The sequence below is a fragment of the Mycothermus thermophilus genome (assembly GCF_041956435.1).
Source record: "Mycothermus thermophilus strain CBS 625.91 unplaced genomic scaffold VTJ04scaffold_3, whole genome shotgun sequence".
Lineage (NCBI taxonomy): Eukaryota > Fungi > Ascomycota > Sordariomycetes > Sordariales > Chaetomiaceae > Mycothermus > Mycothermus thermophilus.
This window is the reverse complement of record NW_027191429.1, coordinates 1,740,152-1,766,969: the sequence shown is the minus strand read 5'-3', so window position 1 is coordinate 1,766,969 and position 26,818 is coordinate 1,740,152. Positions and strand designations below refer to the sequence as shown.

The 26,818-nt window shown below is 57.1% G+C and overlaps 10 protein-coding genes and 1 non-coding gene across 11 annotated transcripts; 9 read left to right on the top strand and 2 right to left on the bottom strand.

Moving 5' to 3' along the window:
- Positions 1-540: 540 nt before the first annotated feature.
- On the top strand, positions 541-2,628 carry VTJ04DRAFT_4750 (uncharacterized protein; the record flags this gene model as incomplete). Its single annotated transcript, XM_069362792.1, has 3 exons — positions 541-594; positions 652-780; positions 841-2,628. The coding sequence occupies 3 exons, from the start codon at positions 541-543 to the stop codon at positions 2,626-2,628; spliced, it is 1,971 nt and encodes a 656-aa protein (XP_069219703.1).
- A 526-nt stretch (positions 2,629-3,154) lies between these two features.
- Positions 3,155-4,480, top strand: VTJ04DRAFT_4749 (uncharacterized protein; the record flags this gene model as incomplete). The annotated part of the gene is made up of 5 exons (XM_069362790.1): positions 3,155-3,195; positions 3,276-3,357; positions 3,444-3,526; positions 3,609-4,218; positions 4,319-4,480. 5 exons carry the CDS (start codon positions 3,155-3,157, stop codon positions 4,478-4,480), a joined length of 978 nt encoding a protein of 325 aa, XP_069219702.1.
- A 959-nt stretch (positions 4,481-5,439) lies between these two features.
- On the top strand, positions 5,440-5,524 carry VTJ04DRAFT_t68. Its single transcript has one exon. It is a non-coding gene; the product is annotated as a tRNA-Ala (tRNA).
- A 508-nt stretch (positions 5,525-6,032) lies between these two features.
- VTJ04DRAFT_4748 (uncharacterized protein) lies at positions 6,033-6,693 on the top strand (the record flags this gene model as incomplete). The annotated part of the gene is made up of 4 exons (XM_069362789.1): positions 6,033-6,035; positions 6,121-6,261; positions 6,395-6,445; positions 6,502-6,693. The coding sequence occupies 4 exons, from the start codon at positions 6,033-6,035 to the stop codon at positions 6,691-6,693; spliced, it is 387 nt and encodes a 128-aa protein (XP_069219701.1).
- A 622-nt stretch (positions 6,694-7,315) lies between these two features.
- Positions 7,316-9,262, top strand: VTJ04DRAFT_4747 (uncharacterized protein; the record flags this gene model as incomplete). The annotated part of the gene is made up of 2 exons (XM_069362788.1): positions 7,316-7,999; positions 8,075-9,262. 2 exons carry the CDS (start codon positions 7,316-7,318, stop codon positions 9,260-9,262), a joined length of 1,872 nt encoding a protein of 623 aa, XP_069219700.1.
- A 1,299-nt stretch (positions 9,263-10,561) lies between these two features.
- VTJ04DRAFT_4746 (uncharacterized protein) lies at positions 10,562-11,190 on the top strand (the record flags this gene model as incomplete). Its single annotated transcript, XM_069362787.1, has 3 exons — positions 10,562-10,669; positions 10,718-10,850; positions 10,970-11,190. The coding sequence occupies 3 exons, from the start codon at positions 10,562-10,564 to the stop codon at positions 11,188-11,190; spliced, it is 462 nt and encodes a 153-aa protein (XP_069219699.1).
- A 69-nt stretch (positions 11,191-11,259) lies between these two features.
- Positions 11,260-14,316, top strand: VTJ04DRAFT_4745 (uncharacterized protein; the record flags this gene model as incomplete). The annotated part of the gene is made up of 2 exons (XM_069362786.1): positions 11,260-12,884; positions 12,951-14,316. The coding sequence occupies 2 exons, from the start codon at positions 11,260-11,262 to the stop codon at positions 14,314-14,316; spliced, it is 2,991 nt and encodes a 996-aa protein (XP_069219698.1).
- A 1,068-nt stretch (positions 14,317-15,384) lies between these two features.
- On the bottom strand, positions 15,385-16,405 carry VTJ04DRAFT_4744 (uncharacterized protein; the record flags this gene model as incomplete). Its single annotated transcript, XM_069362785.1, has 2 exons — positions 15,385-15,823; positions 15,957-16,405. The coding sequence occupies 2 exons, from the start codon at positions 16,403-16,405 to the stop codon at positions 15,385-15,387; spliced, it is 888 nt and encodes a 295-aa protein (XP_069219697.1).
- A 1,027-nt stretch (positions 16,406-17,432) lies between these two features.
- VTJ04DRAFT_4743 (uncharacterized protein) lies at positions 17,433-19,524 on the bottom strand (the record flags this gene model as incomplete). Its single annotated transcript, XM_069362784.1, has 4 exons — positions 17,433-17,536; positions 17,622-19,078; positions 19,140-19,213; positions 19,270-19,524. The coding sequence occupies 4 exons, from the start codon at positions 19,522-19,524 to the stop codon at positions 17,433-17,435; spliced, it is 1,890 nt and encodes a 629-aa protein (XP_069219696.1).
- Positions 19,525-21,080: 1,556 nt separating this feature from the next.
- On the top strand, positions 21,081-23,744 carry VTJ04DRAFT_4742 (uncharacterized protein; the record flags this gene model as incomplete). The annotated part of the gene is made up of 4 exons (XM_069362783.1): positions 21,081-22,373; positions 22,430-22,591; positions 22,647-23,078; positions 23,148-23,744. 4 exons carry the CDS (start codon positions 21,081-21,083, stop codon positions 23,742-23,744), a joined length of 2,484 nt encoding a protein of 827 aa, XP_069219695.1.
- An 897-nt stretch (positions 23,745-24,641) lies between these two features.
- VTJ04DRAFT_4741 (uncharacterized protein) lies at positions 24,642-26,757 on the top strand (the record flags this gene model as incomplete). The annotated part of the gene is made up of 2 exons (XM_069362782.1): positions 24,642-24,942; positions 25,007-26,757. 2 exons carry the CDS (start codon positions 24,642-24,644, stop codon positions 26,755-26,757), a joined length of 2,052 nt encoding a protein of 683 aa, XP_069219694.1.
- Positions 26,758-26,818: the final 61 nt, after the last annotated feature.

The window sequence follows — 26,818 nt, the reverse complement described above, 5'->3', positions numbered from 1 at the left end:
GTCATAGGGACGAAGATAACGGGACTCTCATCGGGAGCATCATCTGCGGGGCTGTTCGCCGGTTGCCGGTGGTATCCGCAGTGTGCTTCGGATTTCTTTCCGGACCCTCCCAATGTCCAATCGAGCAATTGCCCTCGGAACAATTGAACCCTAGAAGGGTCCGAAGAGTGTACTGCACCCCAAACAAAGCCTCTGGGCTCTTCCGTACGTCCGCCGTTGGCTTTTTGCCATTGTCTCGACGTTGTCACCGCCGAGGCCGGTCTACTACGGTCCCACCGTTTATCTTGATGATCTGATAATTTTTCTTGGTAACCGGGGTTCTAGCCTGTCCGTTTACCCCATCCACCTCATCCACTTGACTCACTATTCCGCTGCCCACTTGTCCTCCTGTCCACCTTCAGCGGAGACATGAACGTCGCCTTCATCTGAGAGCTTGTCGCTGGACGGGCCCTCAAAAAGGGGACCCGTAGACCCCGGTTACATCGCGATTAGGGGGACAAGCTGTATCCAATATTCGGCGCATCAACTGGAACTCCCACCATGCTCGGCAGAGGCGGCCGTTGCGCCTGGAAGAGAGCAACCTCGGTAGCGCAGGTCAGCAAGCACATCGATGGGATCAATGGCTGTTGCGAGTTTTCTAACATGTCGTAGTTACCATCGCTCACGCAAACTAGCCTCCGCCGCTTTTCTGCCGCTGAGAATGGTGCCTCATCGGGACGGTCAGATAAGAAGCGACCTCCGTCTGCAACCGAGGCAAAGCAGAAGAGGGAGTCGGATAGGGTGCGGACCACCATTTTTGTTTTGCAAATCATGGTTGGTGAATGCTAACCATTCTCGCAGCAATTCCTAATCTCGGTGCTGGAGTCCTCGGCAACCAAACGAGATGCCAAAACCTATCTCCAGACATTTGGCTCCAAAGGCTCCGAGCCCAAGAAGACGCCGGCCTTCACGACCATCTTGAGCGAGAATGAAACCCGTGATCAAAGCAGTTCTTCCCACCTCGTCAAGGGCCCGGAGGGGGTGTCGGTTGCTTCGGCGAACGAGGTCCCGCACATTGCCATTGTGAAGGTCAGGCAGCCTCAAGAATGGGACGACGAGCTGCTCGACGGTGTAGCAAAAACTCTTACGCGACTTCGAGATCTCGGCCTGCGGAGTGTCATTGTTCCGGACTGCGACCTGGATGATGTGGATGCCTCCCACAGCAAACAGATTATCTCGGACCAAACCGATCGCGTGATCCGAGCCATCAGCCGGCACAGTTCTCCTGGAGCAGAACTGGTCACTTCAGCCGTCTGGAAAAGTGGCAAGGGAAGTCACGGAGTTCCCACGGTGGCGTCTTCACAACTCTTCGTCGGCTTTGGGAGTGGGTTGACGGCACCGCTGCGACATGGTCATATCCTCGTTGTGCCCCCAAGGGCCTTCGACGAAGATACTTTGAGGTATACCCATGTCAATGCAGACGATGTGATATGCGCCCTTACCAGGTACTTCACAGGCCTGCAGTTTGACCAACAGAAAGTCGCCGACGGCGCAGAGCCTCGGCCCGACCGCAAAGCGCTCGTTGACCGAATCATTGTCATTGACCCGGCAGGAGGAATACCCGCGCTCAGAGACGGAGATGGTGCCCGTGTGTTTGTGAACCTCGAAGAGGAGTTTGACAAAGTGCAAGCGGCTCTCGCGGCCCGGGGACAAGCCGGGATGCACAAGGACACGGGCATCACCTCCACGACCAGACACGCTGAAAACCTCACGCTTGCCAAGAAAACTTTGGCCATTCTCCCGCCGACATCGTCAGCCATTATCACCAGTCCCGCCGAGGCAGCGAACCGGAAGGCACCCCAACAACAAGCAAATGATGCTCTTGTTTCCGGGGGAGTTAAAACGAGGAGGTGGCAGAATCCACTCATCCACAACCTCATCACGGACCGTCCGATTTACTCGGCTTCGCTGCCGATCGGCCGCATCAAGTCCAGCGCTCGTAGAGGCCACATCTCGCCGGACTGGATGCCGACCACTACACTGGCTAAGAAAGGCCTCCCTGTGACCATATTCCCCGATACGCGCAACGGCCCTTGGACGCCCCCGAAACCAGGAGGACCGCGGCTCCGTCTCACCGATACATGTATTGACCTGCCACGCCTCGTCCACCTCATCAACGATTCATTCAATCGCCAGCTAGACGTCGAGCACTACCTCCGGCGAGTCGAAAACGACCTCGCGGGCGTCATCATCGCGGGCGAGTACGAGGGCGGAGCGATCCTGACGTGGGAGCGGCCGTTCGGGTTGGACCATGAGACGGCCTACGCCACGGGGCGGCTGGTGCCATACCTAGATAAGTTTGCGGTGCTCAAGCGGAGCCAGGGGGCAGGCGGCGTCGCGGATATTGTGTTTAACGCCATGGTGCGCGACTGCTTCCCGGACGGTGTGTGCTGGCGCAGCAGGAAGAATAACCCCGTCAACAAGTGGTACTTTGAGCGCAGCTGCGGGGTGAGGAAGCTGCCGGACAGCAACTGGGCCATGTTCTGGACGACGCCCGAGGCGGCGACGAGTGAGCAGATTATGCAGGACTATGAGGATGTGTGCAGGAATATCGAACCGAGCTGGGCAGATACGAAGCCGGCCGATTAGAAGAGGGAGATATCAGGACCTTTGTGTACCTGAGTCGACGGAGGATGATGGTTGTGCGGAAGCAGTATTTTAGAGTTTGGGACAGAGGAATCCTTTGGCCACAAAATGGAAGGGGTCTTGAGTACCGTATGCACAGTTTGGCTGCCTTTAGTGATGAGGGTCAGTCGGGTACCTAAGATTTCAGCTTGTTCTTTGGTTGAATCTCGTCCATGTCCATGTGAAAAGAGAGAATGAACTGGAGGTGATGGAGCGGCTCGTTACGTACCGTACCGTCCGAAACGGCCCGTAATATTACGCTGCACCTGCCCGCGTTTCATCTCGAGAGCCCCTCCGAACGTGCAAGGATGAAGCGGGCAAGGCACCAGGTGCAGGGCTAGGCCAGGCCCCCTTACGCCTTGCACCTGCAGCTACGACATCACAACCACAAAGCATTCACATTCACGTCGACTTTGGGTTCCCACCGCCCTTGTCGACACTCTCTGCCAAACTCAGCCAGACACTTCCAGAACGTCTCCCGACCGCAAAAATGGACGCCTTCAACTTCAAGGGGCTCCAAAAGAGCCTCAGGTGCGAACCCCGCGTTCAGGGTTGGAGTGCGACGAGGCCATATGAATGACTGACGTGTTTGGGCGGGCACCATGATACAGCAACCTGGGAGGCCAGATCACTCCCTTTGCCTCGCGTACCTTCCAGTACACCAAGGAACAGCTGGGCCAGGTCGATGACAAGGTGCGCATCACTCTAAACGACCGTGCCGATTGAATCCGGAGGCTGACCAGTCACGTCGCGGACGGCCGCGACGACGACAACGACAGACCCAACTCCCTCCCGACTACATCGACCTCGAGAAGCGCGTCGATGCACTCAAGGCGGTGCACCAGAAGATGCTGGCCGTGACGTGAGTCTGCCCGTCAGAGGACACACTGTACACATCCTCCGCCTTGCTGACACCCGGGGTCCACCACTCCCCTCGCCGATAGCTCCCAGTACTCCCACGAGTCCTACGACTACCCGCCCAACATCAAGGAGACCTTCCAGGACCTTGGCCGCACCGTCAGCGAGCGCGTGCAGATGCTGTCGAACGCCACCACACCGGCCGAAGCCCAAGCCGCCCTGACGGCCCCCTCCACCGCCAAGCCGCAGCCCAAGACCTTCCACCATGCCATGGCCCGCGCCGCACTCTCCAGCAGCCAGACGCTGCACCAGCAGCACACAGGCGCCGGCGAGGACCCACTGGCGACGGCCCTGGAGAAGTACGCGCTGGCCATGGAGCGGGTGGGCGAGGCCCGCCTGGCCCAGGATGCCCAGGTTCAGAGCCGCTTCCTGGCCGGCTGGACGACCACCCTGAATACCAATATCCTGTTTGCCACGCGCGCCCGGAAGGCGGTGGAGAAGGCCCGCCTGACTCTGGACGCCGTCAAGGCGCGCGTCAAGGGGACGACTTGGAAGTTGCCAGGCGTCGGCGGTGGTCCCGCGCGCGACCAGCATCACGACGATCATGAGCTGAGCCCCGAGGCGCAGGAAGAGATTGAGAAGGCCGAGGATGAGTTCGTCACCCAGACCGAGGAGGCTGTCGGCGTTATGAAGAATGTAAGTTGGCCCCGCGCATTTCTGTCATGAACGAAGTACCCTTTACGTCCCAGCTTCTGCTGTTGTGCCAAGATTTCTAACCCCTTTCTTTTTTCCACAGGTCCTCGAGTCCCCCGAGCCTCTGCGCAACCTGGCCGAACTGGTGGCTGCCCAGATGGAGTTCCACAAGAAGGCGCACGAGATTCTGAGCGAGCTGGCGCCTATCATTGACGGGCTGCAGGTCGAACAGGAGGCAAGTCGTGCCGCGGCCTACTCCTTGTGATTTGATTCTGCCTCGCATCCATATCACGCATGTCATGTTTCCATCTGTCCGCCCGCCCACCCCACCACACACATCATTCGCGATCCCCTTGCGCCCTCATAGCTAGCCTCATCACACAAAGGGTTCTTGATTACTTTACTGACACTTGAGCGGCGCGGCGCTCTGCCGTGTCCATGCCCTTCTTTAACAGGCGAGCTACCGCAAGAGCAGGGAGAGTGCCTCGTAAGCCACCACCGTGAGACATAGTTCGTTGATGGACCTCTCTGGGTGCGACGGAAATCCTGGGAAAGAGGCATTTTCTTGGCCGGCTGTGGGAAGAGAGATACAGATGGGAGAGGGGGGTCAGGGTTTGGGTTGGTTGGTGGCAGCGTGTTTGGCTTCTGCCCTGCCGAGACTGGACGCTTTCCGTTTCATCATCTACACCGTGCCGTACCGTATCGTACCGATTTTATTGCGGGTTGAGTCCTGGCGGTTTATATATCTGCCTGCTGCGTTGGTCCTTTCTTGTCGATGTTTGAGTGTGCCATTTGTCGGGTGATGTCGCCACGCTTTGTCGATGGTGAGGTAGCCGTGAGCCCGGCGGAATCGGGCTCCATGCACAAGCCATTGGTGGGTATATTGGAACGTCCGTCTCCTGGCTGGTTCTTGAAGTATGTTGTTTCTCTTGGATGACGACCATCTTGTTCGGACTCCCAGATTCGATCATGTGGGAGGGCCTCAATGAGCGTGGATGTGAGGCCGGTGGTCCGCCGCCGCGATGGCACAGGCCGCGTGGCGGCGACATGTCAGATGCCCCTTAGGTAGTAATCCCTAAGTACCTGGGGTAACCAAACCCAGAATGTCCACGGCTCATCGTAGGGAACATCAACCGCCACGATGACGAAGGAGATGCAGCTGCAACGGGCTTCGGCTGCTGGCTGCCACCTTGACAATGACGGCTGCGTGGCTTGATTTGGCAAGGGCGTGTGGCTCAGTTGGTAGAGCGTTCGCTTAGCAAAGTCTCACCTTTGCGAAAGGTCCTGGGTTCGATTCCCAGCTCGTCCACATTTTTTTCACTTTGCCCACGTACTACATCTTACGGTGATCAGAATATGTTTATTTTTGCGGTTCGTGTTGTAGATGAAGTCGGGGTGGGTGTTTAGAGGGGTATCTTGGGGATTCAGCGCATCTCCAGCACAAACTTCTGCCTTGAACATCGGACTGCCGGGAATTGATACTAGTCGAAGTCATCCATCTTGACCGCCTGCCAAAACGGGTCTCCGCCCCACCGCGGGCTGTCCTCATCCCTGTCTGCAGCTTGAAGTCATGTCGCGGTTCTGGGCTGAAGCTCGGCCAGCTGGTGCATCATCGACGAGCCTCAGGCCCCAAACATCTCAACCAGCAAGAAACAACAACTCGACCGGGCCGCCCATATTCGTTGCTTTAGACACACACAGAACTTGTGTAACTCCATCGGCCGATCACCTACCTACCTACCTATTCGAAGACACGGATTACCCTCGAGACGTTGCGAACAGACACCCATCTCTAGTGCAAACGTAGCTCGAACAAGATGGTACGATCATTCAACTCCGCCCCATGCCCGTCAACAAAAATGCTTAATTGAACACCTTGTGGCTGACGTTCTGCTCTCAATATAGCTGCCACTCGGGCTCCTCACGGCCGCCCAGGGCCACCCGATGATGGTCGAGCTCAAGAACGGCGAGACGCTCAACGGACACCTCGTTCTGTGCGACACGTGGATGAACCTGACGCTGCGCGAGGTTGTGCAGACGAGCCCGGTTAGTCTTTTCCCTTAGGATGGGGTTTGGGCGCAGAGGGAGTCGTGGATGTGGATGCATGGGATGGGATTGAGATGGGATTCGAACTCGGGAAGGTTGTCTGGCGTATGTTGACTGACTCTTTGGCAAACAGGAAGGTGACAAGTTTATGCGCCTGAAAGAGGCTTACGTCAAGGGTAACAACGTACGTCCTCCTCCATCTTACTCTTTATCACACTGACCTGACCGGATCTTGGGTAGATCAAATACCTGCAAATCCCCGAAGAGGTTCTCGACGCCGTCAAGGAGCAACAAAGTCAGCAGCAAGCCGCCTTCCGTGGCGGGCGCGGAGGACAAGGGAGGGGAGACCACGGCGGCCGTGGCCCAGATCGGGGCGGTCGTGGTGGGCGAGGGAGGGGAGGTCAACGCGGCGGGAGGGGGAGGGGGTCATAAGTCGGGAGAGATGGAGGTGTTTTAGGGATGCATTGGATGGTGGATATTGTTGGCGCGATGGCGGCTGCATGGCGGCTCGAGATACCTGCAGGAACGCGGCAAGACATGTGCCTGTTTGCTCGCGGTATTGCTTGGTTGACGTTTTCTCGGTCATAGGGTCATAGAGGGGAGTGCGGGTGGAACCATGGGGATTATATTCTGCCACCACACGCAGGGCCATTTAGGGCTTCAGATATGCGGGGCCTGGACGATCTAATCGACCATGTGGTGGCTGGACTCGCATCTCGAACGTTAAGAGAGGCCGGCGATAGACATGCCTCATGGGTATCACGTGACGGGGCTTGGCTGGGAGAAAGGTGGGCAGGGAACACGGCACCCCACGTCCACCGCTTTTTTTGACCGGCAGAATCGGAGCTTTCAACAATTTCAGATTGCCATCTTTGTCATGGGTCAGCCAGTCATGGCCACGAGCTCTCATCTTCAACTGCGTACAATCGGCAACCTCCAAACCGTCTATTGGGTGAATGAAATTAATTTTGCCATGCTCACCATGAGCGCCTAACAACCCCACCTTTCCATCCTCCCTTTACCTTTTCCGAAATTTCTTTTTTTCGTCAACGTCATGTCGAAGCAAGTGAGCATCGATGCGTTGACGCGCGCTCTCTGTCCGTCAATTGACGCCGGAATCCTATCCAAGCCCATATCATGGCCACTATGGATGCCTATGGGCCGTCGGCCGTTTGGGACATGTCTCCGAGGAGCCAGAACACCTGGACATCACCACTCACACAAACCCGCGCCATGGATCCCCTCCGCACACCTTTCTGGGTCCAACCCCGCCAGCCAGGAGTTTACCCAGCAGATCCGGGCATATGCCGCTGACGCTAAGGAGAAGTCGGGGGAATCGCAGAAAGGGACCAAGCTGAAGAGGAGGAAAAAGACCGCCGATGAAGAGGAAGAGCAGGTATCGGAAGAAAAACAACGTAGGATGATTCATGATCTTTGTTTTCCCACGGCCCCCTTGGACAGGACGCCCTGGCCGCGCCACGTTCGGACACCGGTCATCTATGAGAGCTTAGGCCGGATACGTGAGATCGAGGCGTTGAAGGGGGACAGGATTCGGTGGGCCGTTTCGTATCTCATCAAGCGTCGCGGCGAGAAGCCTAACATGAAACTCTACGAGGCCATGGCCGTGGCGAACTGGGACACCACGACCGGCTCGGCCATTGAGTTGGCTGGGATGTATAAGGAGTTGAGGACGGAGAAGGTGAAGCCTTCGTCACGGTGGTATCATGATGCTTTGCGGGTATGTTTATTTCCGAACGAGTGTTGTCTGGGTAGTGTTGTGAGAGCGTTTCGTTACTGACCCGGCTGGTTGTAGTTGCTTGCAATCCACCCTGATTACCTCCTGCGGAACACGCTCCTGCAGAGGATGGAGGAAGAGGGTGTGGAGCTGACTGACGAAGGGAGGACGAGCGTGGCGCTCGGTTTGCTTCGCGATGGACAGAACGAGATGGCTCTCGACTACTGGACCGATATGGTCAATCAGGGCGTCGAGATTCCGCCCTGGGTGGCTGAGACCTTCATATTCGTCTTCACCATTCGTGGCTTCCTGGATGAAGCATTGGATGTGCTCGCCCAGGCGCTCGAGTCCAAGTTGATCGACAGGACCCCACGATTCCGGCCAGTCTGGACCTACCTTTTGGATGAGTGCAGCCGAAACTTCCACTATGCAGGCACCAAGCGGATGTGGGATGAGATGGTGCAAACCAAAGAACTCGTCCCCTCGGACGGTGTCGTCATCAACGTGCTCAACACGGCCGCGCGGCACGCCGACCCCGCCCTAGCCACCTCGGCTATCGAGCTCCTTTCAGCCCGCAACGTCAAACTCGGCCCACACCACTACGAACCGCTCCTCGAAAGCTACGTGCACGCGGGCAACCTCACCGACGCCTTTCGCGTGCTTGGAATCATGCGCGACGCCGGCCTCAAGCCCGACCGCGCCAGCACGCGCTCCATCTACTTGGAGCTCGTCAAGCCAGGGCCAGGGAAGGTAGATCGGGTGCCCGGCGCGGTGGCGAGGCTCAAGGAGTCCGGGCCCAACCCGCCCGCAGCGGCTGTCAACGCCATCCTTGAAGCGGCGGCCAAGACGCGCGACATAGCCCGCACGCTGGACGTGTACAGAGCCATCTGCGAGAAGTGCCAGGGTGTGGCGCCCAACCAGCAGACGTTCGCGCTGCTGCTGGACGAGTGCGGCGGCTCGGTGCACGCGGCGTTCGTGGTGCAGGAGATGGATCGGTACTCGGTTCGCCCGACGCATGGGATCCTGGATCACTTGATCCGGTGTTTTGCAGTGGACGGGAATTTGGATGTGGCGCTGAAGTATTTGGACGAGTTGGGCCGGCTGGCGGGGGATCAGCCTACTGGGCGGTGGATCAGCCAGCGCACGCTGACGGCGGTGTTGAGGAGGTGTTTCAAGGAGAGGCACGAGAGGATGTGGACGGTGTTGGAGGAGGCGAAGAAGAGGGGGATGCAGGTGGAGGAGTGGACGGGGGAGAAGAAGGAGTAGAGGGTTTAGTGTCTACCTATGCACTCATTCAGATGGATGAGTATATGAGGGGCGTGTATGATAAGGATTTGCATGTCAGTGGCGTGCTTGATAGATGCCTTGTGTGTCTACAATACCTGTAGAAGTCCAGGCTGCCATCCTGACCATGGACATCATATGATCCTATTGGCAATACTTCCTCCATCCAGCCGGTTGCTATAGGATACATGTCCAAGATTTGCGCAACGGCCCCATTCTTTGTGTGGATGTTCAGGGACCGTGTCACGAAGGTGAGATGAGCATGTGATGGTGATTTAGATGGCATTGTCAGAGACAATAACATGATGCAATATACTTAACCTGAGATAAGTACTTTACAATGTTGGCTTCCATGGTGATCCCTGTGCTTCATAGTTTTCCGACAGGTGCTTTACCTTGAGGTTCGAGGTTGTGCATATCATGTTCAAGTCTCGACTGGATGCAGGGTGACGAGAAGGGCAGGCTTATGTAAGGAAGGGGTGAGCACTAGCCCCTTCCATCGCCCCCACGCTCTTGTCGTCTTGGCAGCATCCGATTCCGCATCCTCTCTCTCCTCAATTCTCAGCCCTGCCTTGCATTCAATTCATTCAAACACCTCAAAGCCCCATATGCAACTTCGGGGAATTGTCCGGCATTCCCCTATCTACTCGCCCGTAAATCCCATCCTCCCAACGTTCCCCATCTCAACCCACCTAGCTATGATAGCTATGACGTTTACGCCGTGCTTGTTCCCCTCTTGATCCAGAACATTTATCCTCAAAAAAGCATGTGCCCCTTCAGCGTCCCTTATCGCATTCGCCGATGTTAGGGCGAAGGGGGAAACGTCGAAGCAACCCGAAAGCTCCTCAGACACTCTGGCTTTGCTAGCCGCTCAGGATTGTCCATCTATAAGTATATCAACCTAGCTTGATCTGCCACGCGCGCTTCTATCCTGCATCGCCGTCGAAACCTTGCATGAGAAGTCGCAGTTTCCCTTGCCACCCCATCACATCGTTGAGACGAACAATCGGCCAATCCTGGGCAACTTTGTTGAGACCCGAGGGTTGTTGAAGTCTCCGTTCTTCTCCCCGCCGGTCACGGGATCGACCTGGTTTCGATTCTTGAATTGTTTGAATGCAACCGGTGGTAGACGACAAATCTCTTCCGGCTACTTCAATACAATCCATCTTTCCCAACTACAATCTGTCTCACGGGCCAGCCCACCGGCGTTAAGTTTGTGCTGCCACGCTCCCCCGAGGGCGCCGTCTGTCCCCGTGCTTCGCAATCCACCCAACGAAACGCATGTTGAACAAACTTCCGCCACCATACGACAGCACGTGCAGTCCCGAAACACCCGAACCTACCACCGTTGATGCCACAGCGGCAACCCTGGGGGAAAGCGCTGCTCCCGTTGGTTTAATTCTGCCTAGCGCCACCCGACATTGACCTCAGTTTTAGCTGTGGCGGCTTCACAGCGGCCTCAGTGCCTCGCGGCGAGGCGACAAACAGCCCGAGACGGCAGTCCTCAAGGAACATAGATCCAAAACGACCGAACAATTTGCCTTGCGCCGGGTTGCGCATCCAGATTCCAGTGGGTAACTATACGGGGACGGGAACAACCTTGTGCAGCCCCCACCCCCACTCAACCTCCTCCGACACCTACCCCAGCTGAGGTTGCTGACATAGACTCCCCGCATCTCGTCTGCTCAGAGACTTTCATCCACCACCCCCAGCAAAGATTTGGCAGCGAGCTGAAGAGGCGAGAAGGGATCGCTTGCCTGTCCTGGGTTTTGGCATTCCTCCACCTATTACACCAACAGGTCACAAATCGCATAACTATTCTGGTGGCCGCTGACAGGAGATCTTCTCCTGCCACCCAGAACTTGCTCAACGCGAGCCTTTGGCTCCGGCATTGTTACACCCTTGGCTAGCGTAAATACGGTACCATACGCAGCTGGCGACTATCTCCCCTCGGCCGTCCTAACTCTCGACCCGCCGGGATGTCCGGACACGACGCTCCTCCGGGGCCGCCACAGTTCGGCTCCCAAGATGCCCCCAACTATAATGCCTTTGAGGATCAGGAGCAGCAACCACTCTCCGAGCTGGCGGCGCCGGCAAAAAAGAAGTCACGGCGCGGCGCCGACCCTTCCAGCCAGAAGCGCCGGTGCGTGAGCACAGCATGTATCGCCTGCCGGAAGAGAAAGTCCAAGTGCGATGGTGCTTTGCCCAGTTGCGCCGCCTGTGCCAGCGTCTATAACACGGAATGCGTCTATGACCCTACCTCGGATCACCGCCGGAAGGGGGTCTACCGCGAGAAGACGGATGCTTCCAAGACCCGCAACGGCACCCTTCAGATTCTCATCGAGGCTATCCTTAATGCAGCTGACGACAAGGAAGCTTTCGATATTGTCAAAAGGATACGCACTTGCGACAGCCTCGACACCATGGCCGACGCCCTACTCAAGAAGGAGACCGAGGGGGTTGAATTGCCAAATCTGGGCGAGGACAATGAGAACGACTACAGCGCTAACCAACTCCTGGAGGGAGAACAAGAGCTCGCTCGTAAGATGGGTGAACTTCGCCTCGAGAACGGCTCTGTCCGCTACATCGGCGGTACTTCTCATCTGATCTTCACTGGCGACAATGCCGTCGACTCCACCAACAATGCTGACGAACTCGAGTCCGAGGAACCTGCCGTGCCCGATGACCCCATCACCAGCTGGACCCGAGTCACAAAGGATAAGCAACTTGTCAACCACCTCATTAATATGTACTTCAATTGGCATTACCCCTATTTCGTCACCCTCTCCAAGAAGCTCTTCTTCCGCGACTTCCTCAAAGGCAAGCCCCGGATCCAGCCCAAGACCACCGTCTACTGCTCCTCGCTGCTCGTCAACGCTATGCTCGCTCTAGGCTGCCACTTCACCGCAGTGCCTGGCGCCTTCGCCGTGCCGGGTGACAGCCGGACCAAGGGCGACCACTTCTTCGCCGAGGCAAAACGCCTCATCTTCGAGAACGACCTGTACGCTAAGCCCCGGCTCACGACTGTGCAGGCCCTCGCTCTCATGTCGGTTCGCGAGGCCGGATGCGGTCGCGAGGCCAATGGCTGGGTATACAGCGGCATGAGCTTCCGCATGGCCCAGGACCTCGGTATCAACCTGCACCTCGGGGGTGTCTCCAGAGATGGCGGCCCGCTGGATGAGCAAGAGGTCGACGCCCGCAGGGTCACCTTCTGGGGCTGCTTCCTCTTCGACAAGTGCTGGTCCAACTACCTTGGAAGGTTGCCCCAGATTCCGAGGAACGTCCATAACGTTCCCATGTACGACGTGTTCCCGGAAGAAGATGCCGCGACTTGGTCTCCCTACACCGATTCCGGTTTGGATCGCACCATGCAGCAACCCTCACGGATTCGTGCCAACGGCATCCATCTGAGCAAGCTTTGCGAGATCAGCAGCGATCTGCTCCTCTTCTTCTACCACCCGAACCATATCCGCCGCGGCAACAGCAAGTCGGCGGAGTTGAAGAAGCTCAGCGAGCTCCACCGCGCCCTCGAGGACTGGAAGAAAGAGCTTCCTCCAGAGTTTGACACCAAGGAGGGCCAGCTTCCGCACGTCATCCTCACGCAGTAAGTTGCCATACGTGTGACTGCTCGAGCTTTTGACATTAAGCATGCGGCTGACAAACGCGACAGCATGTTCTTCCACCTCCAGTACATCCACTTATTCAAGGCATTCCTCAAATACACGCCCGAGACGTCACCTCTCCCAGCCCACGTCTCTCCGTGGCGTGTGTGTATTGCCAATGCCGCCGCCATATCTAAGCTGATGCGGCTTTACAAGAGAAATTACAACCTGCGCCAGATATGCAACATAGCCGTTTACATGGAGCAGACTGCTTGTACGATACACATGCTGAACCTTCCGGAGAAGGCGGCTCGCCGTGACATTATCCATGGTGTCAAGCATCTCGAAGAGATTGCCGAGGACTGGCTGTGTGCCCGCCGCGCCTTGAGCATCTTGAGCGTGCTGTCCCGAAAATGGAACATTGAACTGCCCGAGGAGGCAGCCATAATCTTGAAACGGTCCGACGAGAAGTACGGTACTGTCAGCATCAGCGACGTCCCGTCGCCTCACCAGTCGTCAACCTCGTCTCGGGCTACCAACTCCCCGCCTCAGTCTTTGTCCCTTTCCCCGACCGTCAACCCGAGCGAGGCTTACTCACAAGCCCCGTACTCCAGCGCATCGCAACCCATGAGCCTCGACTACTCTAGCACCACCTTGGCTTCCGAACTCATGAATGATTTGGTTACATCTGGCATCCCAACTGCCATTCATAACTCCAATGCCATGCAGCAACCCGTCACCACCGCCGCCCCGGTTGTCTTAACCGACCCCGGCACGGGGATCACCCCCTGGGCCATCTCGCCCGCCACCCGCACCATGCCCAGCTACATGCAGGCATACGCGCCCATCCACGCCCAGGCGCACACTCCCGCCACCACGGCGCCCGAACAGTCGCCGGTCTCGATACTCCCTCCACCACCGCATATCGGAGGCCCACGGCATTTTCAATCTCATCAACACCACAGCCATCACCACCACCAGCAGCAACAACAACAGCAAAACCAGCCCCAAGTCACAGCCCAGACCCCAAGCTCCATGTTCGCTATTGACGGCCAGGATTGGTACCTTAGAGACAGCGTCAACTGGCAACAAAACTTCCAAGCCTGGGGCGTCGGTTCCGCCGGGACCACGACGAATCCGTCCACGACGGCCGGTACGCCCGCGACGACGACCACCACTGCAGGCGGGGGGACGTCAAGTGCCGCCAACGAGCTGGGAAGGACGACGGCCACGCCGTCGTCATCGGCGGCCGCTTCCCCGGATGCGAACAACAACAACAACAACAACAACAACAACAACAACAATGTGTACATGTTCCGCGGCGTCGACGGCGGAGGGTTAGGGGAGTTGGATGCGTCCGGGTTTGAAGGACTGGGGTCTTTGGGGTTGGTTGGGTTGCCCGGGGGGTTGGCGGGGTTGGATGGGTTGGATTGAGGTTTGGGGTGAGGTTCTTTGGGGCTAATAATGATTTAGGTGAGGAGGGGAGTTGTTGTTTGTGGTTACGGTTGGGTTGCTTGATTCGAGGTGTTTGTCTTCGTCGGTTTTGATGAGCGTTAGGTTGTTTGGCTGTGCTCTTGGAAATATTTGGGGGGGTATTTGTTTGGGACGCAAAAGGGACTGCTTTATAGGAGGCTTTTGGTTTTGTTGATGGTGTTTCCTAGGGAGGTGACACGGGCTACCGCTCAGGTCGGTTTTCTTGGGAGTTTTATCTCTATGTGCGCCTTTGGATGGATCCGCTTGTTTGGTGTTGGCAAAGATGGGAATATGGAATATGGTATGGGAGTTTTGAGGGACTTGGAGAAAATTAGGGCGTAATTACCTCGGTTCTTAGTTTAGGTATGGATTTATATTAGGCTAGGAGGACATACCTGATTCTCTTTTTCTGGTTGTATGCCATCGTGTATATCTATACACGATGGAGTCGCACCCCGAGCTTTGAGAGATAGATCCAGGTTATTGTCTTTTCTCCGGTGTTGGTCTATTCAATGGGGATGAACTGTTTGGTCTTCCTTATGAATGTCTAAAGGTACCCTGAAAAGGAGAGCGTGTTGGGGTTAGGGTTGGAAGACATTGGTAATAATGGTACAACAACGACCATGAATTTGGGGTTTTGTCTGCGTCGGGTCAAGGTAGTGCATGTTTCCTGAGTCTTTCCTGTGTAGGTTACCGAGGCAGGCTGGAGAGAAAGTGATTGACATGTAGTGTATTACCTCGCTTGGAGTATGGACTTGTGTGTGTCCTTTGTCGACCCGCGGCCTAGTCTCCTTTTATCTGAGCAAGATTTAGGGTGTGGATGAGATGAACAAACCAAAATTGGGAGGGACGAGAGACCCATAACCACACTCGCACCTCTTCGTTTATACCTGCAATCCCCCTTCCTCACATGTGTTGGGGGTTGAAAGCTCAAAACCTCTCAACCAACTCCCTTCCCCCTGTCAGACCCTTCCTTCATACCGACTTTCTGAAACCCAACGGATTCCGGCCATGTCACCTCTCCTGTCCCTACGTCTCTGTCTGTTTTTTCTTCTCTTCTTCTTCTTCAATCCTCATCGTCTCCAACACCTTCCGGTACCGCTCCGCCTCGGCTTCCATGTCCTCCATGCTCCGCGGGATGCGGTCCGCGTCTTCGATACGGGGGAAGCCGCCGCCCGGTTTGGGGCGTTCGGACATCAGTTCTGGTACTGCTGCTGTTGCTGGAGATGTCGATGATGCTGATGATGCTGGAGCTGATACTGAGGAGGATGATGATGCCGTCCCTGCTTGAGGTGTCGTTGCTGTTGAGGAGGAGGAGGTTGTACCGTTTGGTATCCCGTGTTCCCGATCCCACAAGGCGCCGCCCACATTCCCGGCCTCGCCGGCCATGCCGTCGTAGACGGCGTCGGCGTCGGTGGAGGCGGGCTTGGCCGTGGTGCCTCGGATTCGGGGGATGACGTGGACGTGTCTGAGATGGCACGTTAGAGCTATGATTCTTTTTGTTTTGGTTTTTTTCTTTTCTAAAAAAAAGAAAAAAGAGAAAAAAAAAAAAAACAAAAGGAAACCAAAGAAAAATACAGAGACAGAAAAGCAATACTCACACATGCGGCACCGTCTGCCCCGCCTCCGGTCCGTCCTGAAGAGCGATATTAAACGACCCGTCCAACACGTCCCCGTGCCCCCTTGTCGGGGGACACACGCCGGAGGAGGAATCCGAGAAATAAAACCGCGCCAGCATGCGCTGAACGCGCTGCACCGACGTGAACAGGTCGGCTACCTCAAGAGGGGACAGGTCTGTCATGCGCCGGTGCGGACGCCGCGTGCACACCAGCACGTGGCCGGGGAGCAGCGGCTTGAGGTTGACGAGCGCGAAGGAGTAAGGAGTCGTGAGGAAAACTTGGGTGGTCACATCAAAGGGGCCGAAGAAGATGCGTTCTTGTCCTTCTCGTCCTTTTCCTCCTGGTGTGTCCTTGTCCTTGCTCTTGTCCTGCTCCTTGTGGCGGACGGGGGCGGGGTTGGTGGTGGAAGGGGGTGTGCTGCTGCTGCTCATCCTGACGAACTGGAGGGGAGGTCCGGGTTTTGGAGGTGTTAATATGAGAGAGTTTGGTGTTGTGATGGTGGTGGTATGAGAGAGAGAGCGGATGGACTGGGCAGAGTAGACGCTAATGAGAGTGCTTGTCCGCAGGGGAGATCGCGGTAGCGCGATAGACATGCTCCTCTGCAAGAATAATGTCTGGAGATATAAATATCCAGTCCCTAGCTGCTGTCGGTAATGACCTGAAGCGTTAACGTGGACGAGGCTTAAAATGAGGATAGTAGAGGCGGCAAATGTGTGACTTTTCCGGCTAAATGAATGCCGGGTTTTTCAATGTCCTTTTCTTGATGAGGTTGTGTTTCAATGGACAGTCCCCAGATCAGCGTCCGGTGTGATGATGAGGTGAGTGAATGCCCAGATGGGGTTTCATGTGAGGTGATGAGGAAGGTTGGACGGGAGGCGTGATAAGTGGGGATGGGAAGCTTCCGAGCTTCCTCCGGAGCCCCGGGAAATGCGGGGCCGTCCCTTGAACGCCGATTCCCGTCCGGGTCCACTTCGCTCGGTAGTGTTCCGCTGTGACAAGTGCTGGTAAGATTCGAGGCCGCTGTGGCTTGCGGGAACAGACACTAAACTATCTCCTCCTTTCAGCCGCCTCCATGTTACATTTCGATCCGGCCTCCCTCTATAGTTCTCTCTCCGCCAGGTCCGTTGCCTGGAACATCGTGGACACGGACCCGAACCTCCCGACTCACTTCTGGGTTCTTCCTAGAGTGAGAACGCAGTACTCGTCGGTCCTCACCAGACATGTAAACCGCTGAAGGTCAGCAACGCCAATCTTGTACATAGAACGCTTAGTTATATATCATCCCGCCAACGGATCTGGGAACGTAGGTGTTGAGCTCATCAGAAGTCATATATCCCGTTCCAAGTCAAATACAAACTGCCGCCATCTTACCATGTCCAAGACGACGGTAGCCAACCCATGCACATTCAATCCACAAAGCGAAAAAACGCCACGTATATTGATTACATCTGAACCGCCTCACTGCGCAGGGAGCAGCTCTTCCTCCTCTAGCGCCTCCTGTCGTGCCCTATCGACCGTCATGCTCGACACGGGAGGCACCTCATCCTCGGCCGTCATATACACTAAACACGCCCAGCCCGTCAGCCACTGATCAACACCAAAACAGCTAATAATCAAGGGAAGAAAAAACGGGGGTATTCTACTCACCATGCGGCCTAAGCGCAAACGACGCGATCAGCGCCGCCCCAAACAAGCCCACCAACAGCACGAAAAACGCCTGGGGATATGACTCGACCGTGGCCGCGTACAACCTGTTGAACACGGTCGGCGCCGCGACCCTCGCCAGGGAGTGCAGCAGGCCGATGGCGCCCAGCAGCTGCCCGACGCGCTCCTGGGGCACGTGCTTGCTGAGCGCGGCCTGGAGCGTCGCCGATCCGAGCCCGCCGAACCCCGTGATCACTGCGCAGCCCACAAACTGCGCTCCGGTGCGCGCAAGGACGTATCCCACCGACCCCACCACCTCGGCGAGGAGCGCGAAGCGCAGGATCCAGATGTCGACCTCGTCGGCACCACGGTTTTGTTCCTTGGCGGAGTCGGCTGGGGATTCCAGCCCTTGCAGCCGCTGCTGTCGCCTCCTTGCCGCGGCGGGGCGCTTGCGGAACAGGTAATTCAGCACCGGCAGGATGGCGACCAGCACCAGCACGCGCACCATCGAGATCATGGAGATGAAGCGCGAGCTCTCAAAGTTGCCCCACTCGAACATGTACTCGACGTACAGGATGATGATGCCGCCCGCGCTGACGGCTGCGCCGAGGAGGACCACGTCGACGAAGCCCAGCACGAGCAGATTACGGCGAAGGCGCGCTGTGTTGGGCCCGTTGCCGGAGGGAAATAGGATAGCGAGCGGCGCGAGCGGGTTGGAGGCTTTGACTGTGCGAACTAGCCGGCGGATGTGGCCGCCTATGCTCCTGGGCCTGGCCGGGTCTCGGTCTAGCTCGGGGGATACTTCGGCGAGGGCTTCGAGCGCGAGTTTGTGCTTACCGCGCGCGGCAAGCTGGCGGCGTTTGGATAGCGACTCGGGGGTGATCAAAGTCAGAAAGGCGACGTAAAAGATGTGGCAGCCCAGGAGGATGTAAAAGATGGATATCAAGGAGCCAGTCCACTCGACCAGATATCCAGCGATGAGGGGACCAACGGCGAGGCCCGTGAAGAGGCACGAGTGGAGGTAGCCGATGGCGACACCGCGCTTGGATGGAGGGGTGCAATCGCTCGTGTAGGCGTGACTGAGAACGCTTCCCGCGGTGAAGGATCCGGTGAGGCCGTCGAAGAAAGCGCCGAGCAACAGCCAGCGGAACGACACCACGTCAGGGAACTTGGCAGTCAAAATGGTGATGATCTCGGACACGATGCCGCCGATGGAGCAGACCACCATCATGCGCTTGCGTCCGTAGCGGTCCGAGAGGGAACCGAGCTTAGGGGCGCTCAGGGAACTCAGCGAACCGGTGAGCACGCTGAGTGCCAGGGAGAAGTTGGCCACTTGCCGCTGCACTTCGGGTATGAAACATTGCCGGTTGTTGCCGCCGGGGATGACGGGCACAAAGACGAAATTGGGATCTGTTGCTGACCTGTCGGCGAAGTAGTGCTTGCAGACGAGGTCGATGATGCTAGGGTCAAGGGTCAGCGAACAGGTCGAGGCTCCAATATTGGAGAGTCGAAGATGCCTACAGGTTGATCCGGGGAACAACGGAGCCGCCAAAGGCGAATGTGAAGACGCAATAGGGGGCCAACAAAAACCACACCTAAAGCCGCGTCAGCCAAACCACACAATCTTGACAGTCATGATAGGGAGACATACCGAGGGCCTCTTCCACCACGGCAGCCCAGCGAAATCGACGTCGCCGTCCCACGTTGACTCTTGGGCGCCCGCGCCCGAGCCTGGATCCGTGGTGCCTAGCAACCTGGTGGTCTCCCTCACGGCATCAGGATGGTCCTCCGAGTCCCGGCTCCAGCCATCTGGGCCTCCTCCCCCAGGCGGGCCGGGTCCGTCATTCGTCGGCGCGGCCCGGTACGCCTCGGGTTCGTCCCATAATGGGCTACTTGTCGGCGCCATGTTTGGTGATTGCTTGGTTTGTGTTCGAGAGTTGGACGTTCCTCGACAGGGGGGATGATGAAGTGATGACGCTGGCAATTAAGGGCGAGAAACCATGCCGAAACGCAAATTGGAAGTAACTATGTTGTTATTAAACCACGCCGCTCGCTGGGACGCTGGCAGGTGTTGATGTTGGGATGTTGATGTCAATGTCGAGAAGGTTGGGTTGGGTATCCTTGAGCTTGAACGCTTCGAAGCCAAAACAAGCAACTCTCGTCCAACTTACAAGAGAAACAAACAAGTGCGCCACGTAGTAATAAGTTATGCCAGGCAATGCATCGATTAAATCAGAAAACCCCTTCGCCAGACATTGATGGGCAAGAATTCCTCATTCACAGCGCCATCAGGACACTTGACGGAGGGGGAAGTCAACGAGATTGGCGAGGATAATCTGAGATCGAGGAGAGATGGTCTGGGGGTGCTCCGGTCTGTTCCAAGGTTTGGGGTCAAGAGGACGCTAGCTAAGCTCCGGCGCAGTGGATAAGCAGCTCGGACTTATCAGTGGGGTTAAGTACTGGACCGTCCAAGCCAGAGGCACATCTCACAGCATCGTCTTGATGCACCTCATAGACCTTGCATCTTACAAATCAGGGTTTTGAGACAAGGTCTATTTGGATCCCGTTTAAATCCCATACCTTATCTATGTCGGGTTCTTTACGTATGCACCTTTTGAGCAACCTCGAGCCGGAGACATAGCACCACAAATGTCTCCGATTGTTGGAGGTGGGAACCTGGAAACGGCAGGTTAAACGCGAGATGACAGCAGCGCGGGGGCTCCTCTGCGATGGATTGCATCATTTTCGGTTTCGCAAGCACCAGCTCCATCCATGACAAAACATTGGATGCCCTAGTGCTCTACCCGGCTGGACAGGCCAATGGCGCAAAGAAACTATGCACTAAGTACGGAGTAATTCCAGGTTGTTGGATGGAGCAATTCGCGACCCGGAGTCACTGAGACGAAACGTCAGAGACGGGGCATCTACTTCTAGGTCGGAGGTCGGCTTTTGCATCACCGAGTGTATGGGAGCTAGCTGACAAATGCGATCATCGATGTGTTGTGTGTGCGTGGTAGCTCGAGGCAAGAACCTGGCCGGGTGTGTACACAATGTGAACTCTCTGTTAACGACGCTAGTCGCCAGAATCGATTTACATACAAAAATCTGCCCTGCACTAACAGATGGTACTTCTGGTCTTCCCACGGTGCTCCTTCCTCGATATCCTCACCGCAGAATCTCAAGCCTTGCTGTCGGCGTTGCAAGATGTGGCAGGGGACAGACGGCTGCTGTGGCTGAATGGCTCAAGACCTCCCTCCTGCAGAGATCCACTTTTTCGTCTCAACGCCAAGCCAGGCGCCTGTGCCTGGGGCGACGCGCTTCCCCTTCAGCGGACGCGTCTCCAAAAGTTGAACCTTGTGATCCACCGAGTGCTACCTATTGCTTGCTTGATGCTCACGAACTTGCCATGATAGATTTCTGCTTTTAATGACTTTATAATTCACAAGATTATTCCCCGAAATCATGCCCAGGCCCAACGGAACATCAGCAGCCGTCCCCAAGAAACGACAACGATCGCAACATGAAGACAATGATGCCGGCTCGTCCACATCCAAAAAGCGCCGTTTAAAGCCGTCCTCGAGTGCTCCTGAGCTGCCCGAAACCAAAGACTCGGCCGCGCCTGATGCGTCCGAGTCCAAAGAGAAGAAGCCATATGGCGTACGCCGAACCAAGAGTCTAAAGACTGCCCCCAAACCGACCGGCACTACCTCCCGTTCCTCGGCAAGAGGCCGGCCGAAAAAGACCCAGGCCCCGAACGGCAACGCACCCAGTGTTTACGATGTGCCTGACTCGGATCAAGACGAGCTCGCTGCCGCCAATGTGACTGCGCAACCAAAGCGCTCCAAACCATCCGCCCCGGTACCTGCCGCCGTTCTCGACGGGGTTGAGCCGCCCAAGAAGAAACGAGGCCGGCCCAGCAAAAAAGACCTCGAGGCGCGGGCGAAGTTGGCAGCGGCGCAGAATACCGAACATGAGAGTCAGAAGGCCGGCCGGGGGAGGAAGGACAAGGTCACGCAGCGCGGCGGTGAGCTGCCTCGAGATCCGAAACGGGTGTTCGAAGAAGCCATACGGGCGGCGGCGCCAAAGGGAATCCTGACGCCGCGGAAACAGAAGCCCGGTGTCGAAAGGCAGCCAAAGACCGTCTCCTTCGAAGAGGCGCTGAATGAGTCAGACGAGGAGGAAGAAAATGTCCCGGCAGCGGAAACACCATCCAAGTCGGCATCCAAGCGCCGCCATCCGGAGTCTGACGATGGTCCGAAGACCAATGGCAGCCATCAAGAGCAGCAGCGTGTCTCCGGTAACGGTGAAGGCGCTGCCGAGGATAACGAAGAAGACGATGAGGTCTGCGCCATCTGCTCCAAACCTGACTCCGCGCCGCCCAACGAGATCGTATTCTGCGATAACTGCGACTTGGCCGTACACCAGCAGTGCTACGGCATCGCCGAGATTCCCGAAGGAGATTGGTTCTGCCGCAACTGTCTGCAAGAGGATGTCTCGCTGGCCAACGGCGCCGCCGGGACAAGTCGGTCAGTTGTCGCCCGCGAGGATCAGCGCCCTGACATTCCTCATTTTGAGGAGCATCTTCGTGCCGCCCAGCGGGTGCTGCTTGATCGCTGTGCTGGCCGCCGGCGGATACGGCTCCAGGGTCAGGATGAGGCGTACGAGAAGGCGTATCAGCTGGTGGAGCAGACGGTTGCGGCGGGGGAGGGGAATTCGATGATGGTTATAGGCCCACGTGGATGTGGCAAGACGACGGTAGGCCATAATGCGTCCTCGTTGTGTCTAAGGGTGTTTGCTAATGAATGTCTCAGCTTGTCGAGTCCATCATCGACGACTTGTCCAAGAAGCATCCCGACGAGTTCCACGTCGTGCGGCTCAGCGGGTTTATCCACACCGATGACAAGCTGGCCCTGAGGGAGATTTGGCGCCAGCTCGGAAAAGAGATGGCGGTCGAGGATGAGCTTGTCAACAAGGTAGGACTGGTTCTTACGACAAGGCTGTCATTGAATTCTTGCTGACATACGCCAGACCACCAACTATGCCGATACCATGGCCTCGTTGTTGGCGTTACTTTCACACCCCTCCGAGATTGGCGAGACCCAGGACGGCGTGACCTCCAAGTCGGTCGTTTTCATCATTGACGAATTCGACCTGTTCGCTACCCACGCCCGCCAGACGCTCCTGTACAATCTCTTTGACATTGCCCAGGCCCGCAAGGCGCCCATCGCCGTCCTCGGCTTGACCACTCGCATTGATGTAGTCGAGAGCCTGGAGAAGAGGGTCAAGAGCCGATTCAGCCACCGTTATGTCTACCTGTCCCTACCCAAGAACCTGCCTGCCTACTGGGCTGTCTGCCGCCAGGGGTTGAGCATCGACGAGCAGGACATGGCTTCGGAGGGTATCAATGTGGATTTGGAAGGACATGGTGTGTTTTGGGAGTGGTGGAACAAGCGCATTGATGTGAGTCGTCTCCCTTCCTCTGACCATGGGTTGTCATCGATCCCGGTTACTAATACCCTGGTGTTACAGTCCCTGTACAAAACGCCAGCCTTCACCGACCACCTTGAGACACACTTCTACAGCACGAAATCTGTTTCTGCATTCTTAACAAGCTGCATTCTCCCGCTGGCAGCCCTCTCCCCAACATCCCCAACCTTGCGCATTCCTTGCCCCACTACAGCAGGCCTCGCTGCCATGTCGCTCGAGCCGCCCGACTCCAAACTGCACCTCCTCTCCGCCCTCTCCGACCTCGACCTGGCAATGCTCATCGCTGCCGCCCGCCTCGACATCGTCGCGCACACCGACACAGTCAACTTCGCCATGGCCTACGACGAGTACACGTCGCTCATGAGCCGGCAGCGCGTACAGTCGGCGACGAGCGGCGGCGGCGTCGGCGTGCTGGCGCTCGGCGGCGGAGCGCGCGTCTGGGGCCGGGGCGCGGCCGGGATTGCGTGGGAGAGGTTGACGTCGCTGGGGTTGTTGGTGCCGGCGGCGGGTGGGGGCAGGGGAATGGCCGGGTTTGGAGGACTGGATGCGAAGATGTGGAAGGTGGATGTCGCGCTGGAGGAGATTCCGGCGGCAGTGAAGTTGAATGCGGTGTTGGCGAGATGGTGTAAGGAGATTTGAGAGGGTGTTGGTTGTGCTCATATGAGCTACTGCAACATGCTAGACACGCAGGGTTGGGCCAACCTGCCGGTTTGACGGTGCGAGGAGAGTCAGGTTCTCAACCTCCTTGCAAACGCGCCACTGTGCGCTTACGGAATTCCTAAGCTTAGGTATCTCGTCATCCTACGAGTCATCCTTCAGGTACCTAGCCATCGAATCGAATCCAACCCAAGCCCCCAATCTTAGGTTTTTCCGGTTTTGGCCAACAGTGAGAGATGCTTCTTTTGTCTTTGTGCCACATGCCAGCGGCTGAGTCGGATTCCCTAAATCCCATCCATGGTCTTCCCGCGCTTGTCAAGCTATTTCCGGCGAGCACAGCCCTACCGAACCGCCAATGCAAGCCAAAGTCGCATTGCAGCAGCCTAATCGGAGGGTTTGCAGCACTGGGCAAGGGTGTGGTAGCCGGCTGCGGTTAACGCCACACCGCGCCGCAGCCCGTTGGGAACCGTTGCCGAGATCCAGATGCAGGCCAAGCCTGGCCAAAATCGCTGACGGAAGCAAAAGGATGATGATCTCAGCCTCACGGGCCTTGCAGTTCCCGATCCGACTCGTTGGGGAGGAGGACGGCGGGTGACCGAAGTAGGGATGAGGCTAGGTAACACAAGCAGTTGGGCTTCAAATAGATATTGCCTGGACGACCCGGTTGGGTCAGGTATGGATGTTGGAGGAGGGCTCCCCCTTTTTTGAGATTTGGGATCCTGGTATAGTTATAGTATACATCCTCCGCCCGAGAATTGGCATGTTGCTTGAACCACCTTCGACACAGACGGGGTGAAGTTACACAACCTGCCTCGCGCTTCGCATCATCATCGTACTACCACATCGAGTCGAGGCGCGGTGCCATCTATCTCACCAGCCATGTCGAAGAGAACCGTCTTTACCACCATCACGCCCCTGCCGCCGGGCATCACGCGGCAGATCGTGCTCGACTTCCTCCACGACCACTTGGAGATGATCGATCTCAACCCCTTGGTCAAGGAGCGCCATCCCATCCCGACGCCGCCCCATGCCGAGCCCGACGAGGTGACCTGCCGGTGGTTTTCCCTGACAGACAAGATCTCCTACCTCCCGGGCGTCAACGGCGACGTCACTTACACGTGCGCCTTCAACGATTTGCCGAACGGGTTGCAGACGCATTGCTATGCCCCGGCCGGACTGGGTATGCTTGACGTCTCTAGAGAAATAGATTCGGGCCATCACTCCCGCTGACTTTTGTTTCCCAGACATCCGCGACAAGTGGACCGTGGGAGGTTCGCTCCCCGGCGAGCCGCGTGAGCCGGCCGAGCTGGGCCTCAAGGTGCCCTCGACGGGCCTGTACCTGCGCGAGGACGTCGACATGCGCTGCAACGTCATCATGACCGGCTTCGTCAAGAAGACGCTCAAGAAGTCACATGCCGCGCTTGTGGAGCGGCTCAAGATCAAGGCTGAAATTGCCGCTACCGCCGCCAGCTCAGGGACCACGGGGAATGTGTACACCAGGGGTAGCCGGACCGGCGGCGGCGATTGGGATGTGTCGCCGAGGTCAAAGCCGAGAGTGATGCCCGACGTGCCTGTCGCCGCCGGCCAGGGCCAGCCTTATTATTGGCAGAATTACCAGGGCAACAACTACTATCTTTCGACCATGGACTATTCTGCAAGCCGCAAGTCGTCGACCGCTTCGGGGGCGTCGGCCAACACTGATCAGAGCACCAGCGGCAGCAGCACCAGCAGTATGTGGACCTCCAACACCCTCGCGGCAATCAGCAGCGTGGGCCGCACGAGCCCATCACTCACATCGACAAACCGGCCTTCGACGGGCAGCAGTTTCGGGTCCGGGTTCGGGCCTCAGCAGCAACAGAAGCAACAGCAACAATACCAACGACCAGGCTCGGGACAGGGCGAGTTCGAGTACGGGTACGTCTCGCAACAACCCAAACAGCCACGGCTGGTATCGCCGCCTCTCGCAGCATCCACTGCTCCCACAATCCCCGAGATCGTCCCCATATCGGCAAGAAGCAACACGAGCTTCTCCTCCTCGTCCTACTCTTCCTCCGTCGTCTCTCTCTCGGAGCCCGAGACCCCGTTTCTCAAAAGCCCTCCTAAATCCAACTGGCCGCTGGCCAGCAGTTCCGTGACACCCCTACCGCCGCCAGTCCCTGCTCTGCCGCGTCAATATCAACAGCAACAAAAACAGGACTGGCCCCTAAAGCCAGCAGCCCGTATCACCCAGACACCACCACAGCTGATCCAGCCCTACCGGCCACCGTCCAGCAACTCCAGCCGATCTGGCACGACGACGCCGTCCCGGGCGTCCGAACTAGCAACCACCGCCAAACCTCTCCCCCTCCCAGCCGATGACCGACTCTGGCAGGCTCTTGGCGGGAGTGTTCCAGTTGCCAGCAGCAGTACCCCGCCATCGTTGACAATTGGAGGGGCCGCGGCGGCTGTGGGGACGTTGCCTTCCCAGCAGCAGCAAGCTACGAATAATAACAACAACAATAAACAATCAACCCTCCTCCCCATGATCACAAACGCGCGCAGCTTCGACCGGAATAATAATATCACCACCACCGGCAGCGGTACCAGCGCTGGGTACAGGCCATCCCAGCAATTTCGGTACGGTCAGTACCAGCAACAGCAACAACAGCAGCAGCAGCACCAGCACCAGCAGAAGGAATGGAAAGCCTACCGACCCCCGACTGCCGCCTCGGCCACCGCGACCACCACCAGCAACAGCAGCAGCAGCAACCCTGTTTCAGACCTCACAAGCCTGAGTCATCCGGATTATCCGCACATGAGCCCTTATGCCGCCGAGGGTATTGTGGATGGGTATTTCGGTGATGACGGTTATGATGGCAAAGAGAACGGCGAAAATCGGGAGGAGAAACAGAACCAGTTTGGAGGGATTGGAGGAGCGAAGGTGAGGAGTATGAAGCCGCAACCGCCGCCGTTGGTGATTCCTTTGCGGGTGGGCGGGGGAGGGGTGTGGAGGTGAGCATGATGTAGGTTTTTTTTTTTTTTTGTTTTTTTTGGGGGGGGGGGGGGAGGGGTGTAGT